Here is a 21,563-nt window from a genome sequence, read left to right as displayed (position 1 = left end):
ATATATATATATATATATATATATATATATATATATATATATATATATATATATATGTATGTGTGTATATATATATATATATATATATATATATATATATATATATATATATATATATATACAAAGAGAGCACTATTGTTAAACAGAACTTACAAAATGAAATATAACAGTGTCTTAAGAAGTTAAGTACATCTTCACTGACTATTAGTACTTGTGATGGATTTTTTCCTCCCTGTATTCTTCTTTTCTTGACAATAGCTCCATGAACATACAAATGAAACATGACAGAGTGTTCAACACTAAATGATTCTTAATGAAATCATTCTCATGTGACCTGGTCTTGTGACCAGAACAGCAGCAGAATTCTAATTGTGATAATTACTTAACAGTCACCATAAACATTTCCATGGCCTGGAAATTGAAAACATGGCAATGTTCTATTTTATGACAGTTTTAACGAATAATATTGAGCTAATTATGTACTGCTGCCCAGATCTTAAAACTTCATTTTAACTGCTTAACATTTCATGAATGTTTAAATATGTCTCCATCCTGTACAACAAAGAATTATGGGAAAATTCATTACACTACATCTTTTAAGAAGCACATTTGTGGACAAAATATCAGATATCATACCATTGTTCAGATATTTGTCCTTAAATTTTTGTTTAAATGATTCTAGGCTGGACACACACACACACACACACACGCCCACCCACCCACGCACACACATTCTTGTACGTACTCTCTCTCTATCTCTCTCTCTCACACACACACACATGTGTGCGTATGCGCGCACACGCAAACACACACGCACACACATACAAATTTGGTAACAAAAGTTCATTAGAAAACACACATTTTCCAATGGACACAGCAGTTGAGTTAACATAGTCTAGGACTGTACAATCAAAAATCAGGAACAAATTCCAGAAAAAAACCAACATATTCTGGAAAAAGTCATGTTAAACCTTTTCTGTGTGAATTCAAAATTTAAAAAAATGCTGAGACAATAAATTTATTTCTGTCTTCTGTGTAAGAAATAAATCTGTACCCATTTCAAGTCAGAACCAAACATAACTAAATTGCAGAGTGATATTTATATCCTACAAATGTTAAGTGATGAACAACAGCACAGAGTGGAACAGGAGACGGTTGGAAATGAGAGGAATGAGTGGAAAATCGACTTCAATCCAGAGACAGAAAGACATCTACAAGAGAAAAGAGAACATGGATGAAAAAAAATGTCTCAAAGTGAAGAATTGTTTTGGAATCTCTAAATGTCCTTCAGATGAAGATGCAAAAACAGCCATTCGCTCATTGGAACAGTTACTAGGGAATTCTGAGAATTGCCATGATGAGGTATGTTTAAATACTCCCTCTCCCCATTCCAAAAACAACAACAGAGTATGACTGCCTGCATGGTGGGTGTAAAAACAGTTTAGTCTTATACTTGTAAACCCCCCTCCCCCACCCCCCACCCGTGCACTATACTAGTGAAGAATGTGACAGCCCACTAACAAAGAAGAAGAAAAAAAGTATTAATTGCAATCTGATTTCCTAATCAACTGAAAGAGAGTAACATAAAAAGGAAATTTTCTATCTAAAATTACATTTAAATAACATACTTACCGTGACCCAACTAGTGCAGATTCCGGCAGGGGTCTGACATTCCTGTCCTGTGCAAACTACTATCCGCCTATGCGGAGAAAACGAAAGTAACTATGGCCGATAACCTCCCGGAAATAGGTAACCTCCCCTTTGTCCCACTAAGTAGGAAATTTTAGCACATAATTTCCAGAAGATGGGGATATTATTTATTTATACCCAATGAGCCCCAAGCATCCCCACAAGGAAGGCGGGGGGGAGTGGGAGGGGGCCAGGTGGAGGGGGCGGGGAAGGGGGTAAGATCGATCAGCACTTGAGAGGAAACTGCCTTTGATGCAGATCTCTGGAGACATCAGCACATGAAGGACATTCAGAACAATGAGGTTCTGCTGCTACTTTCAGTGGATCTAAAGGAGCTCTAGACAACAACACAGGAAAACAAAACAATATGATATGCACACACATGCAAGGGGGAAAAAAAGCAATAACTCAACAGGATATAAAATAATGAATAGAACATGGTGATCCCAGTAAGATAAGAGAATAATATTTCATGAAAACACCACCAAAAGTGTATGATAATTATATGGAAAACTCTGGAGACAGTATTTTACATTTTCTGGAAAATTTCTATGTTCACCAGCAAAGACAACAGTTCAGTGCTGAATTCATATGAGATGTGGACACATGCTCACACATACAACAACTACAACAAAAAACTGAGTGGGGATTATGGGACCATAACATGGCACACAAATGTAGTAGGTTAGAACTGAGAATGAGTATTAGATACTTGTTCTCAGATTGGAAACCATAACAACTATTACAAGCACACATCCCCCTTCCACAACAAAACCTCCTCTCTTACACACAAAAACACACAAATCATGTGTACAGAAAAAAAACATTGAGATTACTTTTAGAATGATAAAGCATAAAGAAATACAATATTACAGAATGACAAGCTACACACAGATACAATGGTATACTACTAAATACTCTACACACAGTACATGATACATGTATAACAAGTGCTTTCTACATGTATACTACTTACTCATTAGTCTCCAGTCACAACTGATACTGGATTGCATGGTTATTTTACAGACAGAAAAGAGGTGCAGATCAATAACCTCTTGAGGTATCCAGTAATATTTCTTTGTTTGTTCAGCATTCCCTTATCAGAACAATCAGGTTGAGTGCTGACAACCATTTTGACTCAAAACATACTCACAAGCCATTCAATTATTGCACAAGACCCAAAAAGGAAGAGAACAGACTTTGCCATTTTAAACTTAAAGCTTCACATTCTCTGTAGAATTTTCACTCAAAACAATTTGAAATTTCATACAAAACCACAACGAGGAACTAGCGACTGAGTTACAATATTAACAAACACACTGTATAATCATACATAATTTCATCATTTTACATCAGTGACAAGGAGCAGACAGGTCATTTTAAAAAATCCAAACATTTTTCATATTCTGTTTATTTAAAAATAACACAAACAGCATGCTGCACGGTCATTCAAGTAATCTGAGTTACCTTTTATACCTGAATTCATTTTCATTTGATTAAAATACCACGGAGGACAGAGACAAGTGGAGAGTGGTGGCACTGTCTTCACTCATCACCCAACAACATCAACAAAAGTCAAGGGATAGGTACTGGTGAGTAAATCTTAACATTACCACATAATCATCTAACAAAATTTAGTCTTTATTAAATGAATCATTTCTTATTACTATACACTGTCAATTATAAAAATCATATATTATATACTACTACTAGACATAGTTCTAGAAACAAACGGATAAAAAAAAAATTAAAAAGAGAGAGAGAGAACTTTTTTTTTCATTAGATCTGAATGGAGATTCTGGTTTTGATCAAAAGCATTTTTTTAAAATAATAAGGTATATAAAACTTTGCTACTTCTGTGGGGGGGTGGCGGGGAGGGGGGGGGGGGGTTGTGTGTGTGTGCAGGAAAAAAGGTTCCTTTCTAAGGCAAGACATTTTAACTACACACTTTGCCTATAACTTATAGTGCTGACACAATATCCATTTCCTCCCTTGCACTGTTGCAGTGTCCATGCAAAATGAGTGGGAGTGAGGATGGGGGGGTGTAAGTGGAGGTTTATGCATGGAAGAAAGAGATCTTTTTTTCAGTTTTTGTTCTGTTGATGTACAATAACATACCAGATCATATTTCAACTTGCAGAAACTGCTAGTGCTACAATTTGATACCTGAATAGACTGTACACACACACACACACACACACACACACACACACACACACATGAATTCATGCATGCAGATGTACACAAGCAAACACATACAAACACACACATACATGTATACACAAACATACATGCACACAGAACAAAGAGGAATGGAGTAGTCCAAATTAATATTATGCTCAGACCCATACTTTGACAGATTAATTTGTTCATAACCTTTTTCCCTGAATTATGTTGATCTATGATTTCTATCTAAAATGAATAATATCAATATGACTAATATAAAATTTGCACATACATGAATTGCAGCCTGTTGATTTTTTTTATATGGTAAAACAGATTAACGCATGACTATGCAGACAATACATAGATCTATCTAACTTCTAAGTACAACAGCAAACCATATTCTGATATTGACATTTCTTTTCATGGTTGAGATTTTGACATGCACGAGTAAGCTGGACAAAGTACACCAGTCTGCTGCAGTATCTTTGCAGGATTGTTCATAAAACAAGGCCACACAATCCATAACAGTACATCCATATTTCCTTCTTTTTTGTTGTGAAGAATTAACACCCTAAACATTTCATCTGCAATTTTCTCAGCACTGTAGAAAAATCCAGTCACAGATTCATGGATTGTACTGCTCAACCATAATTTCACAGCCAGAAACTTGAAACTGTTTAACTGTGATCCCCACCTCCTTGGTACCACCTGTGCCAATTAAAAGTCCAGTCCTTCAATGTTGTAGCCAAAGTCATAATCATAAATGTCATCATCATATTCATACTCATCATTGTCTGTGTTTTGATCTTCACAAGCTGATGCACTGTCATCTGTCTCACCATCTGAAGACTGGAGCGTCACATGCAGTGCATTTGCATAAGCATCATCATACTTACTGCATGGACTCAATGATTGCAGCACCGACACTGGAATGTTGCCAGGGGCAACCACAGAAATGTTGTCAATGGGGGGTGGTATGTGGGCCATGGCACAAGGGAATTTCTCAGAAATCTCATGCAGCGATGTGCTGTACGGCTGTTCGTTGTCAAACACAAAGACGCTGTCTTCCGTTGAAGTGATCACTTTGTAGCCATACGCCTGTCCTTCACTTTCAGATGGAGTTTCACCACCTGCAGATGGGAGTCTACGAACAGAAGTGATCCACTTGCCACGAACCTCATCCAGAACAAGGGCCGGGTCTCCTGGATGGTAGATGTGGACAGTGTCATCACGCAGACACAAAGTGTAACACCGGGCAAAATCATCATAGGAGATATCCGGTGCCGTCATGTCCAGAGATCTGAAGATTTTCGACTTGATGTCAAACACAGCAAACCCCACAGATTTTTTGACACAGAACTCTTCTGAGGGACCAGTGCGGTGACGAAACCAAATGAAAACGTTACGATTTTCTCTCACAACACATCGTGCCAGACTGATGAATCTTGACCCTGGGATTTGAAAGCAAGAGTACTGGTTTGTGTTCAGTTTGCACAGAAACAAATGGCCCGTTCCTTCCTTGTTCCCAACCACCACCAACTGGCCACTGCACAGCACCATGGCTGCAGGAACTGTGCGGTGGCTGGTTAGAGTTGTGCGGTAGCAAGGGTTGTAGTTGTCTGCAGTGCGAAATGAAAACAGAGAGGGCTGACCAGTAATGAGATCCACAACTAAAATGTTGATTTTCAGCATGTCTGTGGGGTATGGGAAACTGTAGCACAGGTACATGTACAACCTTGCATCATTGACCAGCATGCTGCACACTGTTTGTCTGGCTGGTATGAACTGCAGCAAGCGTTCTCCAGATATTGGAAAATGAAACCACTTCTGCAGTGACAAGCTGTACACCATCACCTTCATGAACTTCAATCCTTGGTTACAAACAGCAGCAAACAAAACAGGTGTTTCTGTCTTGTCTGGGCTCAACATCCCTGAACAGCTGTTACTGACTGAGGCAATCAGGTTCGCATTATCACAGACATTTGAAGGCTCAAGATGGAAAGCAAGAGAAGCATCTGCACCTTCCAAAGATCGACGAAGCTCTCTTCCAAGATATGATGCCTCATTTGCATAGTCTGATATCCATGACTTGACACAGTCAATCAGACAGGAAAAGTAGGTTTGCCGTGTTGCAGGATCATTGTCAACCCAACGATTCACAACCTTTTTTAGCTCAATGTAACTGGTGTGCTGCACAACTGAAGGGATTTTTAGCAAACGAAGAAGACAGTCTGGCGGCAAATCCAGAACCTCGTCATGATGGATCAGGTAGTCATGAAAGCGTGCTTCAATAATATGCTGTGCCGCGTCAGCAACTTCTGGAAGATTGTGATCATCTGCCAGAAATCGAACCCGAAGACAGTTTGTCAGGTCAAGATTTCCAAGATCAAGCAGAAATTGTTTACAATAGTCCTTGAGGTCGTCAATGAGAAGAAAATCTGACACGCTGATTATTTCAACAACGTTGTCAGTTGTTAGCAGTATGGAGCCAGTGTACATAAAATCCAACACACGAGCAAGAACATCGTCATTTTCAACACTCAAGGAAGCTGAAAGATCCACTTCTCTAGTTGATTTTTCTCGCATATCACAGGTAAACATAGAAAGAAAGTATGGGCTCCCTAGAGCAAGTATAGCTTTGTGAGCATAAAATTTACGCCCATTCAATTTCAGTTCGATGTCACAAAGTTCTCCTGTGTCCCTTTGTCGAAGAAGTGGTCGAATGACCGAATCCTGTGTATTCTTTGAAAACGTCTTTTTCGCTGATTTCATGTAATGCGACATTGTGCATCGTGTTTCTACTTCAGTTGTCTGCCTCACATATCACATGTTAGTCACTCAAAAGTTACAGCTTGTAACATTATACTTGCCCTTCCCACGATCTACAAGATGAGCAGCGGACATTTCATTATGCTAAGCAGCCGAATACATTGTTATTATTAAGAGTTACATCCCTTCGTTTTGATATACTTTATACCAAAAATGGGCAAAACCGTCAAATTAAACATTTTTATTGTCTTGTCATTTAAAAAAAGGCAGCTAACGAAGGCATAAATGTATAATATGATTTCTACGATGAAACAGAAAACTAGTGTAAGTCAAAAAAATTTTGTGTGATGAACTAAGTGGTTGATTCGAAACTTCTGCGTGTTTCACAGCTGACAGTTTCAGGCTTTTAAAGGAAATAACACATTACGTGGTTTTAATCATGTGTTCCTTCGGAATTAATGAGTTTTTTTAATAATGAACATTTGAATGTCTGCGCTCTTGACTACAGCCGATCCAATAACTTTGTTTCAAACTCAATCCATCTTTTGATTAATTCTGTTAAAAAGACGTTGAGAAGCATTTCGTCTGCAGAAATCACGTGGTTGACACACGAGATTGGGGCCTGTCGTTTTTCATCTTTTGACTGATTTCTCATTGATTTAACTAATGTTAGCCCATAACTGTTGACATCAGAATTATGATCCGAAAGTATAGTGTAAGTCACTTGAGTTGCATACGATTATATTCAATGATCAGCGTGACGAGTGCACTGATGATAATAGCGAAAGTGAAGTGAAGAGTGTAAAGTCTCGGTGACAGCAAAGAGTTTCAAAAATTCGCAGAATGTGGAGTGCAAAGGCAGTGTTCCGACTTGTGACCCATTCAGGTACTATAAGAAGAAATTTATTGTCAGTTTTGTGCCGTTGTCGGCATGATGCTATTGAACCAGTTGCGATATCAGACAACTTCCAAGCATTCAAAGGAGGTAAACATTCCAGACAAAAGCGTATGTCAAACTCAAGATCGTACCAAGTGAAGCCAGTAAATATCAAGAACCTTTTTGAAGCTGGTGATTCATCAGAAAAACACCTGGAAGCTGTAAAACCTCCCACAAATCTTGAAGTGGATGATGGGCCTCCTCTTATACTGAACAGTGCATCAGTGACCGAGTTTCAGTCAAAACTTGCAAACTGTGATCATCTGGTATATTCACACGAAGACTGGGAGAAGTTAAAGAAGACCATATTGTCAGAAAACCCAGATCTGAAGAAGGCGTGGGAGACTTTATGCATGCAGCTGATGTATCATCATGCACAGACCAGCCTTGCTGCTTCTTTCATTGATTATCTGAACACAGAGACATCATCCCCCAATATCTCAACCCTTTCTTTGTTTGTGGCCTTGCAAGGAAGGTACGGAACAGAGGCAAAGGAACAAATTGTCGAAGAGGCCTTCAGGGAAATTTTGAAGATCTCTGATGTGTTTGATTCTATCACTGCAAAGTATTTGATAGCAGGCCTGTCTCGGACCTCCCAGTGGCGTAAAGCACTGGACATTCTGGAAATGGTCAAGCTGACAACCACACCAGCATCTTCCTATTACAGCCCCATCATTGCTGCAGCAATAAGAGAGCAGGACATACAGTTAGCCTTTGAATTGTTAGATGAACAGACATCGAAGGGCTATGAGCCGCAGGATATTGTGTTACAGGAGATCTTACGTGCATGCAAACTATTGCACACTCATGATCTTTTGGAGAGATACTTCACCTACATGTGGAAGTACAACTGGATGCTTTCACCAGCAATGGCTAAAGAAGTTGAACTGTATTTCACAAGGTTTGTGAGACTGGGCTCGTTTTATATTTTGGTAATATTGTTATTGCATATCTGACTGGTATGAGTTATACTTTAGGAATTATTATTGTTGATGGAGACCAAGAGTGTCTGTTATACACACAGAGTGCTACAGATATATCATACCTTGCAGTTACACCATACATGACTATCATTACATAAACCCACTCAACCCCATGAAAAAAAAATCAAGTGATGCTCAGAATATTGATATATCTGAAACACACACACACACACACACACACACACACACACACACACTGTCTGTCTGTCTGTCTGTCTCGCTACAGTGTGTAGTGTGTTTGCTATTTGAAATGTGTTTGTTTTTTTTGTTTTTCGTTGTTGTTTTTGTTTGGTTTGTTATTTTTAACATGATTTGAATTACAGGTCAGAGAAAGAGAAGTGGATTTGCAAGTGGACTTCTGTGAACACAGTCAGGTAAATTAATCGATTGATTGCTGTAGTTTCACATTAAATCAATATTAAGATTATAAAGAAGAGTGCATGATCATAATTTTTGATACAGTAGAAATGATAATGGCAAGTGCTTAATTTGTTAATGTTAATATTATGATTTTATGCTGTCTTGAACAGCATTAAAATATTTGAATTAATGTTACTTAAACAAAGATTTTCTTTTCTTATGTTTCTTTTAGCAAGTGAAAGATGATCATTATTTATGAAGTTTTATTTCTGTTTGAGGTATGGCCTAATGGTGATGATGCACCTGACATGAAAGCGAGTGTCCACAGATTAAGTCCCACATATGGTATTTTTACTTCCCCCTTTAACGACACCTTGAGTGGCAGTCTGTGTGCTGGTCTTTGGATGAAACGATAAACCGATCAAGGTCCCATTTGTGGTATGCTTTTATTTTAGCACAAAAAAATAACCCCTTGGGAACAAAAGGGTTGTCCCTGGCAAAATCTTGTAGAAAAATCCACTTTGGCAGCAAAACAAATATATGTCTATATATGTATATATGAAGACAGAAAAAACGGTAAGGGTTGTGCTACACTGCGGCAATGTACTCTCACCTGGGAAAGCAGCCCGAAGTTCACACTGACACCTCAAAGTCTGTTGTGACAAAACGTAATACAATACAATACAATACAATACAATTCAAAACAATAAATACTGTTTTTAAGAACAGTAGAAATCTGCACAGTGCTAAAACCAGTTTCTGAGGATTCTGTGGTGAAGAGAAAATCACTATTATTAAGTGTGATTAACAGTTGTAGTTTAAAACAGCTCCCTGAGAATAATCAGTTGGATTGTGCAGTTACAAAGGAGGTGGGTTTCTTCTTCATCTTCTTTTATATTTGGTTGTTGTTGTTTTAATAGCATTGCCTCTGTAGACGAAGGGAAAAGAAGAAAATGCATCCAACAGTTTTTATTTCCACATTAAAATTGTGTATCACTATCAGTTCTGGTTCACATTATATATATGTGTATGTGTGTGTGTGTGTGTAAACAATGTGAGCTTATGTAGTTTAACCCAGTGTTTCAGTTTTTTGTGTGTTACATACATATGTGTGTGTGTGTGTGTGTGGTAAACTTTGACATGCATTTTCTCTGGAAATACTTTGTTGGTTGACATTAAATTTGGCATGAAAAACGAAACCAAAAAAAAATTCTTTCCACTGATACCAATTACAAGGACATCGCACTTGTTGTTTTCCCAGGGGTGACTGTCATCAGTGCAAACATAGGCTGGATCGCATTGAACTGTCCTCCTCCGAGTTTGAAACCTTGCAGAGAGAGTTCCTAGAGAGAGCTCTGGTCAAGAGCAATGTCTACCTGCAGTCCAACCCTCAGGAAGTGGAGCTGTTTCGAGACTTTGTCATGGAGCATGCTCCCTTCGATGTGGTGCTTGACGCTCTCAACATCGCCTGCAAAGGCCAGGGACGACAGTCTGTCAGAAAATCAAAACAGGTGTGTGTGTGTGTGTGAGCATGTGTGTGTGAGTGCATATGTTTGTGTGTGTGTGTGTTTGTGTGCAGTTGCCAGACCTTGAGTAGTGGTATTGGTGCCTGTCTTTCAGATGAGATGATAAACTGTGGTCCTGTGTACAGGGTGCATTTAATGCACATAAAAGAACCTATAGCAACAAAAAGATTGTCCCCTATAAATTTCTTTAGGAAAAAAAAGACCCATTCACATGGAGAGCAAGACAGTTGCACTTGCAGGTCCAGGAAAAAAAATATATGGGTAGTGCTGCTTTGTGGTGTTGTGATTTCTTTGGAGAGCAGCATTAATTTCGTGCAGAGAAATCAGTTCTGACATAATACAATACAATACAATACAGTAACTTTATTTATTTGTCAGACACAAAAACCAGAAGCAATATGTAAGTTTATTAGTGGGGTGAAGACCTGGTGGACAATAGGGCTGCAGTGATGACCTGTGTTCTCATCAATTTGTACTGTCGCATCCACAAACTGAACAGTTAAGAACGAACATTGAAATGAAGTGAATGACTCTCTCATGTCAGCCGTTAATATCAGTAATACTGGTCTTTCAGGTGACATTGTGAAACTGGGTCCTTGTGCAGCATACAACAGAAGAGTTTGTTTTTTTTCCACCAAAGCTCTGCCAGTAAACAAGAAAATTCCACTTATATGGATAAATAAATCTATACATATATGAATACACAGAGAGAAAAAAAACAACATAAAGTGTGTTGCAGATTAAGGTGGATTATGATTCTGCTGTCCCAGAGAAAAATAGAAATAATGACAGTAATTATAATCACACATACACGCACACATGCATGGAGAAAAAAATGATGAGGATCCATGCAATACAGCATGTGGAATGATTATGTAGAGACTGCTTGAAAAGGAATGTTTATTTTTAACTTGTTACTTGTTTTATAAGATGTGAAACAGAGACTGCTTGAAAAGGAATGTTTATTTTTAACTTGTTACTTGTTTTATAAGATGTGAAACAGAGACTGCTTGAAAAGGGATGTTTATTTTTAACTTGTTACTTGTTTTATAAGATGTGAAACAGAGTCTGCTTGAAAAGGGATGTTTATTTTTAACTTGTTACTTGTTTTATAAGATATGCAGAGAATGCTTGAAAAGCAGTGTTGTTTATTTTTAGTTTGTTATTTGGTTTAAAAGATGAGATAGAGGGACTGTGACATAGAGACTGCTTGAAAAAGATGTTTTTAGATTTTGGTTGTTTTTTTTTACAGATGTTAGTGAGGGACTGTGACCAACCAAATAAGGCAGTGTGTGTGTGTGTGTGCATGTGTGTGTGTGTGTGTGCATGTGTGTGTGGGTGTGTGCATGCATGTGTGTGTGTATGAGTTGTGACACGAAAGTAACACCATACAATGCATGCTAAATGAGTTATCATGTTTTACTCAGTTGTGTGTGTCTGCTGCAGCTGCGAGACATTGTGCACTACTTTGCTCGTGAGCGTCACATGAAGGTGTTGGTTATTGGACGTGCTCACATGAAGAAATGGCCGGCCGCTGACATGGCCTACATCAGCAGACACGCCAAAGCATTCTTCACTGAAAACATGTACGTACATGTCAACTTCTGTTGATGTATGTGTGTATTGTTCCATGCTATGAAGAAATATTTTTTAAAGATTTTCCACAGTGGTCTGTTTCAATGGAGGGGGGACGGTTAGCAAGGAAATCAATTTTAATTTTTAAAATTTGAGTTTGGACTATTCTTGTTCTCATCAGTTCAAAGATTATATTGTTAGTTAAGCAATTAAGACCTCTATTTGTTTGATACTGACCCCTCAAATGCTGAATTTTGGTGGAATAAGATCAGTGTTGCATGGAGTTTGATAGGCAACAGTTATCCCTTATGTAAACTTAACCATTGTGTCATTGATTTTAGTGATCACAAGTAATGAGTCCCAAGAGGAAGAAGTCCAGATAAAGACTGCTGACTGACTGATATCCTGACTTGCAAGGTCTGTCTTATCTCTCTGAGGTGACAGTCCTTTCTCAACAAGCATACTTGCCAGCAGCAGTCAAAGGGTTAAGTTATTGACTCGTTTGTCTGGTGTTAAGGATTTTCAGCCATATGGACTAAAACAGTCAAATATAATCTTAATCTGATCAGAAATTTGTCCATAAAACCAAAAGAAATGGAACATGTCGTAAATTTATCAATTGGGATATACTCACTGTCTTAAGGGTGGATATTTAAATCATGCACACACTGACATACACACATAAACGCACATGCATGCATGCACCCACAAACACACATGCTCACACAACCAATATTATAAACGTCAAATTCTTGTTTTGTATGTGTGCTTTGGTATGGTATGTATGATAATGTCTGTTTTGGTGTGTGTGTGTGTGTATGTGCAGATCTTCAGATGATCCTTTCTGTCTGTATGCCACACTGTTCAGCGGCCAAGACTGTCTGTTTGTGTCTGGGGATTTCATGCGTGACCACAAATACAACCTTGGCCCAGCTTTCAAGGAAACCTTTGAACGATGGCAGAAGTCGCGCCAGATTGTCAACTTTACCTCATCATATCCAGCAGGCATTTCAGTCACAGTAAATAACCAAACTTGTTTGTTATTGTTGTAGTTATTTCCCTTTAGTTTGTATTTTTTCCTTCACCATGCTTAGCATTTTTATACATATTCTTTTCTCACTGTATCCCCCTGCCCACCAACCCAAAAAGAACAATATATGCTCCTCAAAAAGAAAAACAAAACATTGACAAAGTACAGAATCCTATGCTGAAGAAAAAGATTTTTGGGAAAAAAAGTATTTAACAGTAATTTCAACAAGAAGCAATACTGGCTATTTGATATGGTGGATTTTTTTATATATTTCTTTTAGGTTTGTCATCTGTCTCACTTGGCGTGCATGCTCACCCTCACACAAAATCATACTCTTGATGTAACCTTACACCATCCCACTTCAGCACACACAAGAAAAAAAGAAAAAGAAAGATAGAAAAGGTAACACACATGCATATGAGAGTTGATTGAACGACACAGGAGCATTAGATTCTTAAAGAAGAAGTATAAATAATTGACAGCCCATGGCATCAGAAGGTATGTTTGTCACCGTGTGTCAGTGGGAATGGTTGGTATCATATTTTTTTTTATAGTTCTAAACTTTAACCATTCATGTTTGCTGTTCTGCAACAATCAAAGTGCAAATGGCATACAGTGAAATCTCACTCAAACATGTCTAAAAACTTGATGTGTATGTGCTTGCACACACATCCACACACATTCAGCATGTGCACATATGTACATAAACAAGAACACACATGCATGTTATTTTGATTTAGTGTCCTTATGTTTGGGTTCATATCGGATGGTATACTGTATCTGATACTGAATGAGTTTTTACAATGGAAATTTGTGAAAACTGAACAAGTAATTGTCACACACACACACACACACACACACACACACACACACACACTGACTGACTGAAACCATTGATTGTCAGATTAACTTTTTGTTGTACTGACATTTTCGCAACCATTTGAATAAATATTAACTGGGCAACACAAAGAAAGTCTAATTTGAGAAAGAAAAAAAAATGATATGAATTTTAAAAGAACATATTTAACGAATCGATTTACCAAATTTCATTAATATCAATATCTCAAAAAATGTTTTAACCACACACACACACACACACACCAAATACGATTCATCATGTATTGTATTGATAAAGAGCATGAATATTTTAGGATTTTCACATCACCTGTACATACAGTATGACCATTTTGAATATCACAGTTTAGTAAGTATTCATTGACCTTCTGCGGCTTTTTCCAGCTGAGTACTAGTGTATCCAGGGTCTGTACAAAGTCAAGGCAGTATGGAAAAGTCTGGGGGAAAATGGGAGAACCATTTCCAGGGCTGGAAAAGTCTGGGGGAAAATGAGAGAACCATTTCCAGGGCTGGAAAAGTCTGGGGGAAAATGAGAGAACCATTTCCAGGGCTGGAAAAGTCTAGGGAACATTTCTTTTTTCCTTCAGAGTCTGGAAAATCCTGGACTTTTCATATTAACTGGACCAGTACCATTTTTACAAAGAGCTTAATGCAATTAAAACTGATACCACAACAATATTATTTTCTATATGCATTAACAGCAAAAAAAAAAAAAGAAAAAAAAAAGAAAAGATTTTGATGTCATGATATTCAGTCTTCTCAAATATTTATAAATGTTTAAAATAAATAAATAAAAATAAATAAAATAAAATAAAACCACACCAATAAACAAAGTGTTGAAGACATTGGTATCAGGATATCTGCAGATCTCTTTTGTGAGCAGTGCAGCAAATAATATTTTCATTCAGTTTGGCTTTGTATTTGGTATGGGAAATGTTCAGTCTGGTCTTGAAACAGTGTGGTGTGTGTTTGGTTACAAGTTTAGGAACCCCTGTCATTATGACTGTGTACATGTGCAGTCAGTTGTCATTGTGGCCCATGTTGTGGGGTTTGTTTCAGATGCCCAGCCAGTTTGACTGCGGACCAGTGAAGGATGAGAAAGGCTGGCACATTCCCTATAATAACGGAACCGTCAACTTTCGCTCAGAGACTCAGCCAGTGCTATGTCTGCGGTACAAGGGGGAACGCAAGACTGCTTCAAAGCACTCCAAGAAAAAACACCTGTCTGCTTAGGTTCTAGCTGTCTGGAGGGGTGTTTTTTTTTGTGGTTTTTTGTTTGTTTGTTTTTTGTTTTTTTGTTTTTTAAAGATTCTGTGCACATTCAGGTTTGTCAAATGTGGCAAATCCGCTGACACCCACTCTCTCTCTCTCTCTGTCTCTCTCACACACAGACACACACACACACACACACACACACAATCACACATACACACTGATGGTTAAGAGATGATTGAAACTGAAAGAGAGACAGTGTCCAGGAGCTACACACACAAGAGATAGGAAAGCCAAGACACATTAAAGCACTCATCAAATATCACAAAATGGAATGTCCATCACTAGGAAAACACACAGACAAGTTTTACTGGTTTTGTACACTTACCATCTCATTATTATTTTGTGTTGTCTTTTGTATTCAATGGAAGAATGTTAAGAAAAAAGAAAATTTGAAAAATATGAGAAGATAGAGGATCTATTCTGTTGCGTAAAAAAAAATCTTTGATGTTTTTCATTCTCTGCGCAGAGGTGCTTGTGCCTTGATCCCCTTCATGTGTGCACAAACATGCAAAAATCAATATATACTGACAGCAACATATCCCTTAACGAAGGACATGTCGTTTGTCAGGAAATGCTTCCAAAGCTATTTATTGACAGATTCTAGCTGAATCGGTAGCGTAAGCAGCATTGACTTGAAATTGTGTACCTTGTGAATGGAGAGAGTTACCACTCTTTACTATTTGACTATTTCTTGGTTTATCTTTCCAATTCCATTGATGTTTTGTGAAATCTTTGGATTCTCCAGTTGTTCTGAATTTAGTTTGCTGCCCACGATGATTGAGAACAGAGTGTATTTTCAAACATACGAAAACCTTGCCAGATATAATATGATTATTGCCTCATAGTGTTGTATGGCATTGTCTTGTGTAACTTTTTGTTGCAACAGAAATCTCTGAAGTGAAGTTCAGGCTGCTCTCCCCATGGAGAGTGCATTGCCACAGTGCAGGACCTCCCTTTTCTTTTCTTCATTTTCTGTCTGCAGTCTATCACCAAGTGGATTTTTCTTCATAATTTTGCCAGAGACAACTCTTTTGCTACCATGGATTATTTCACATGCGCCAAATGCAAGCTGCACACAGGACCTCAATTTATCATCTCATCTGAATGACGAGCACCAGATCACCATTCATGGTCTAGTGGACAGGGCAGCGGGTGTCCGTATCCCTGTCTGTATATGGGACTGGAATTCCACCAATACTCTCTTCCTTGTCAGGTGGATTTACACTAGGCTGCTGCTCCACTGGCAACCAGAAGATGGCAGAGAGGGTTGTGGTTATCAAGAAATTGTAATGAACCTAATAATAACGGAGGTTAAACAAGGTCTATGGTGATGCCTGTTGAATAGATCATGTCTCTTAATGTCTTAGTCATCTGGAAAAGTTTATGTTAGGATTGTAAATGCACATGTACAAAAAAGCAGTGCTTGTTTTTTTATGATGAATAGATTAAGCTTTGATGAGTCCTGTTTGGAATGTGTATAGTCAAAATGGCAGTCACTTGAACATGTGAATCCAGTAAATAACTGATTCATTATCTTATTAAATATAATGTAGAATCAAGAGGATATGAATATGTACACAAGCAAGTGTACTTGAGAGTGTACTTGAAAGTGTTTGTGTATGTGTGTGTGTGTTGGAGCACCAGGAAGTATATCATGAATGGTGAAATATATCTTAATGTTTTGTATACATAATGGTATTCAGCGTTATTGAGTGTGAAGCATGAATATCATATTTTCAAACAAAGTAATTATATAATTTTTTAAAAGCTGTAGAATTGACCATGTTGATCATGTTTTCATGTATGAAGAATGATGCTTTTGATACAAGCCTATTTCAGGATGTATCTGTCATTGTTTTTCTGTGACTGATATCCCACAACTGGTATTTCTGCTGGGTGAAAATTAAGACAGAATCTGTTTCCTTAAACACAGGAAAGGAGTTGTTGCCTTTCTTCCATTTATCCAGTGTTGACCTAAAAGACTGGATAACAGTTGATGCTAAATGTGTGTCTCAGGGCTGCATGCCTGGCCTGCACACAAACCCAGCCTGCTGATGAGGCCTTGAGGCTCCATGAAATGCTACAGGAGAGGGAAGGGAGGGGAACCATAAACATAGGAATATGAACAACAGGTTCACAAAAAGTTCAGGACCACTTAGGAACGTGCACAGTTTTTTTTGGGGGGAGCACAGTGAAATCATCCTCAATTTTTGCTAACAGTGGTGTATGCAGTCAGTGTAATGAGCACGTCTGATAATCAGGTGGGCTTTCTTGCATGTAATGCACTTCCTGTTATTTTACAAGCCACAGCTGTCATTTAAAGAACCCATTGAATATAGTTGTAATTGGTTTCTCAAAAGCATTTTACTAACTGTTTATATGCTGAAACAGCTGTTTGTCTGTTTAATGAGAGGCCAGTTGGATACCATAGTTATGCAGCCTGCATGAAATAAATCACCTCTCTTTTTTTATAATCATTTTATGAAAACATACTATGAAGTGGTCCTTAATATTTTGCGAAGTCTGTATGTACTGGGACTTTTACAGGCCAAGGATGTGCATAAAGACAAGGGTTCTCTCACACAGAAAGACAACAAAGAGAAATTGAATCAGACAACAGTACAACATCCTTCAGTAAAAGCCATGACACTGGAATTTCTATCCATGTTGTTCACCAAAAAGATACATCACTTCCACCTTGACAGGAAAAAATACATCACACTGAGATACAATACACAAATGGTTTTCAGTTTCTCACAGTAATGTTAGATGTTTGTAATGTGAATAAATGGATGTTGTATAAATGAATGGATGAAAATTTAGATCTTTTTATGCATAAGAAACTGGAAAGAAAAAGAAACAAGAAAACGCTTTTAAGTAACTGAGAATGTGTGAATCAAGAGCTAATATTTAATTAGTTAATATCAAGAATTAATCATTCTTCATTTAAAAAAGTTTTGACATCCTCTTTGTCACACGCATGTATGCACACACATATATCACCCTGTGTGATTAGACAATAACTGAAGAACACACACAAAACGGACTCAGCTGTAGCTTCAGTTACCACTGATTCAAAATCTAAAACTTACAAGAACTAGGAGCACACCTGCACATCTCTAAAACTGGATCAAAGGAATTCAAAGAAACTAGTTATATATATATATATATATATTTAATATGAATACATATTCACCATTTCACTAGGAATGTACCATCACAGATATCATGGACACTGTCCACTAATCAAAATGCATGCAGAATAAATAAACTGCCAACACCTATTCCATGACCACTTTCTTCGCTGTACTCATCCATCAGTTGACTCACAGGATAAACCATCACCACAGATGACATTCCACATATCCTTTATCATATCTAAACAATGTTGATACCAGCAGATGTGGTGAAACAGATGGATCAGTCTGCATGCTATGACCCCATCTTCAAACTGGAACTTTTGATGAATGCAGTCCTAGATTTTGCGATTTTCCTCCACAGAAAATGAAAACCTTTAGAAAGCAGTATATGTGCATAGATGACCACAAAGCTGTTGGTATCATGACATGACAACAATAATTTTCAGTAACTGTTTACATGAACAAAACATACCAATCACTCAATAAAGATTAAATAATTGAGAAGGAAAAACGCTTGTGTGATATGTACTGAGCCAGAAAATGGTACTAACGTGGAAAACAAGGACTGAAAAGTGTCACTCAAACTGTGAAGATCAACTGTTCTTATGAAAAAAATTATGGTATATAATATTATTATCCTTATAATTTATTCGTCTTCAACAACAAATTTCAGGATAGGGTAGAACCCCCACCCCCACCTCCCCTACAAAAGTTACAAATTCAAAGGATTTACACCATAACTATAAACAGAAATACTGAAAAACTGACATGGAATTTAGGTAATATGAGAGTGAAAGATAAAGATCAAGAACACAATGGTTTTACTTGAAGATAGGCCTGTGACCTGTTGCAAACTCCATAAACACAATCAAAACCTGAATAGAGAGGAACCGAAAGAACAATATTTCTTTTAACTCACTGGACCCTGTTCCCAAGCACTACTTGAGCATCAAACTTTGTCTCACTGAAACAGTTTTCGCATTCTTATATATGCATAAGCCGCAAAGAAGGGTGACTAACTTCTACAGTGTTTCCACATTTGACCAAACATAATATGGAGGAAAAACCATAGATTTTCTGTGGGTTTTTTTTTCACATCAACATATCATGAAAGGCTGTAACTCCCCAGGGTTGAATGGGTTAAAGAAAAAAAATTCAAAATTCAGTGGTTAAAGGTCACATCACCTTTTACGGCCATTACAGAAGTGAGTTCATATCCAGAGTCACATTACAGAAGTGAGTTCATATCCAGAGCCCAGGGGTCAGCACTGAAAGGTGGGGCCCTAACATCTTCCACAATTTTCACCTTCCCCAACCTAAGTCAGGTACCCATTCACACCTGAGTGAAGAAAATCCGAGTAAAGTGCCTTTCCGGAGGACACAACACCATGCTGAACCAGGGCCTTGAACTATGCTCACTTATGAATACTGGATCAGAAGTCTAACACCTAAGTCTGTTACTTAACACTGGCAACAAGTATTTGTGGTTTTCTTTTTTCACACACACACATTCTGATATAAACGGGGTGGGGGGAAGAAAAACCATGAGCCAGCAGCAAGTGGTTTTTTTGTTTTGTTTTTTTAAAGCCATATAAACTCGACAGTAGAACAAAACTTGAAGCTTAAATTTTAAAACAAGGCACATTTGAATATACTTAAAACAAACTCAAGCATTTGAATATACTTAAAACAAACTCAAGCATAACTTAATATAATAAAAAAGAAGCATTAAATGTGAACGGCGCGCGTCTCCAACAGCCTCTGACAACTAATGATGACTATAACTAAGTTAACACCCTGGAGACTGAAGCGCGAGGTACTTCTTCAAGCAGAGTGAGTAGCCACAATCAACATGCTGATTTTTTCACTACTTTAATTTAGAGAGATGTTGTATTTTCCCTTGGTGGTCATTTTCAAAACAATATCTACAACACTGAGACATGCATTCAGCTTTTTTGTCCTTTCCATTATTGACCATGAAGTAGTGGTGACTGACTGACTGTTTCCAGAGCATTGTGAAAACCAACACCCATGGATGTAGCTCCGTTACTTGTGGTGCTGCAGCCTGTTCATATCCCCCATTTGTTTTTACCCTGGGGGTAAAATCTTGTTAGCCAAGATTAACCCTGGGGTGTGTGCAGACTAGCCTGGAATGACCCCGAGGGGTAACCTGTCAGAACTGACCTCCTTTAGCTGGATTTTATCCCCTCCCACCCCATTTCCCCTCCTCCCCCTTCTCCTAAAGGATTCTAGGCCAACTTGAAATGACCCAAAGGGTAAATTTGGTCCAATCTGAATCAATACAGGCTATCAAAGTAGAACTCACCCCACATTCCTTTCTCTTACATTGTAATTGAGAGGAAGGGAGTGGGGTAAGGAGTATGGGGGGGGGGGAGGGTTTCCAGTAAAAGCAAGCCCAGAATGACCCCCTTTTCTTCTTCAATAACGTGACTATATTTTTCCAAAGGGGATTATTTTCAACTGGGAATGTGGGATGGGCGGCTGATCTTGACTAGCTATAAAAGACCCTGGGGTAAATCCCAGCATGAGGTAGTTTGAGGCTGTTACACCGGGTCAGTGAAAAACTATGAAGATCCACTGATTTAATCCACAGAAACATCTCAAACCTCTGCAACAAGTCAAAAATTATATCACTAAAACCTTATTTTGTTTAAGGCACTTCGTAAATCACAGCATTGTACGCCTCAATTTTTCCCTTTTATATATATATATATATATATACATATATATTATATATATATATATATATATATATATATATATATATATATATATATATATATATATATAAGCAAAGAATTAAGTACACTATTTGCAGCATCTTGATTTTCTGTTTCACTGAGATTATAATTGTGATCCATGTTGAGAAAAGTGAGAAGAGAATGTTGTTTGCAAGGGTAAAAACAAGGTAAAAACAAAGTCTTTTCTTTTTTTAACTACCACAAGCCATAATATGAGATTCCCTTAATAAACTCCAAAATGTCCAGAAATGTTATGGGTCACAGTACATAACATAAAAAAACATGTGCAAATGAAGCGTGAATGGCAAGGAGTAGGCACATAAAAACTGGGGTTGGGTGGAAAGATAAAAATAAGGTTCTCAAAAAGACAAAAAGAAAAAAAACTTTAAAAAGAAAGACTTCTTGCATAAAGTAATTTCTTTCCACTCTGTGACAAAACATTGAAATGAATTATTTTGCAAACAATGGAAGTTAAATAGTGAGTTCTATTTCACAA

The 21,563-nt window shown here is 37.6% G+C and overlaps 2 protein-coding genes across 2 annotated transcripts; one reads left to right on the top strand and one right to left on the bottom strand.

Moving 5' to 3' along the window:
- Positions 1-3,287: 3,287 nt before the first annotated feature.
- On the bottom strand, positions 3,288-6,763 carry LOC143280828 (uncharacterized). The gene has a single exon (XM_076585536.1). The coding sequence runs from the start codon at positions 6,637-6,639 to the stop codon at positions 4,573-4,575; it is 2,067 nt and encodes a 688-aa protein (XP_076441651.1). The 5' UTR covers positions 6,640-6,763; the 3' UTR covers positions 3,288-4,572.
- Positions 6,683-19,024, top strand: LOC143281378 (mitochondrial ribonuclease P catalytic subunit-like). The gene is made up of 7 exons (XM_076586583.1): positions 6,683-6,699; positions 7,418-7,510; positions 8,868-8,918; positions 10,166-10,415; positions 11,877-12,016; positions 12,832-13,024; positions 14,950-19,024. Exons 1-7 carry the CDS (start codon positions 6,683-6,685, stop codon positions 15,121-15,123), a joined length of 918 nt encoding a protein of 305 aa, XP_076442698.1. The 3' UTR covers positions 15,124-19,024.
- Positions 19,025-21,563: the final 2,539 nt, after the last annotated feature.

Source organism: Babylonia areolata, chromosome 4 (genome assembly GCF_041734735.1).
Source record: "Babylonia areolata isolate BAREFJ2019XMU chromosome 4, ASM4173473v1, whole genome shotgun sequence".
Classification (NCBI taxonomy): Eukaryota; Metazoa; Mollusca; class Gastropoda; order Neogastropoda; family Buccinidae; genus Babylonia; species Babylonia areolata.
This window is presented reverse-complemented; position numbering and strand designations above follow the sequence as displayed.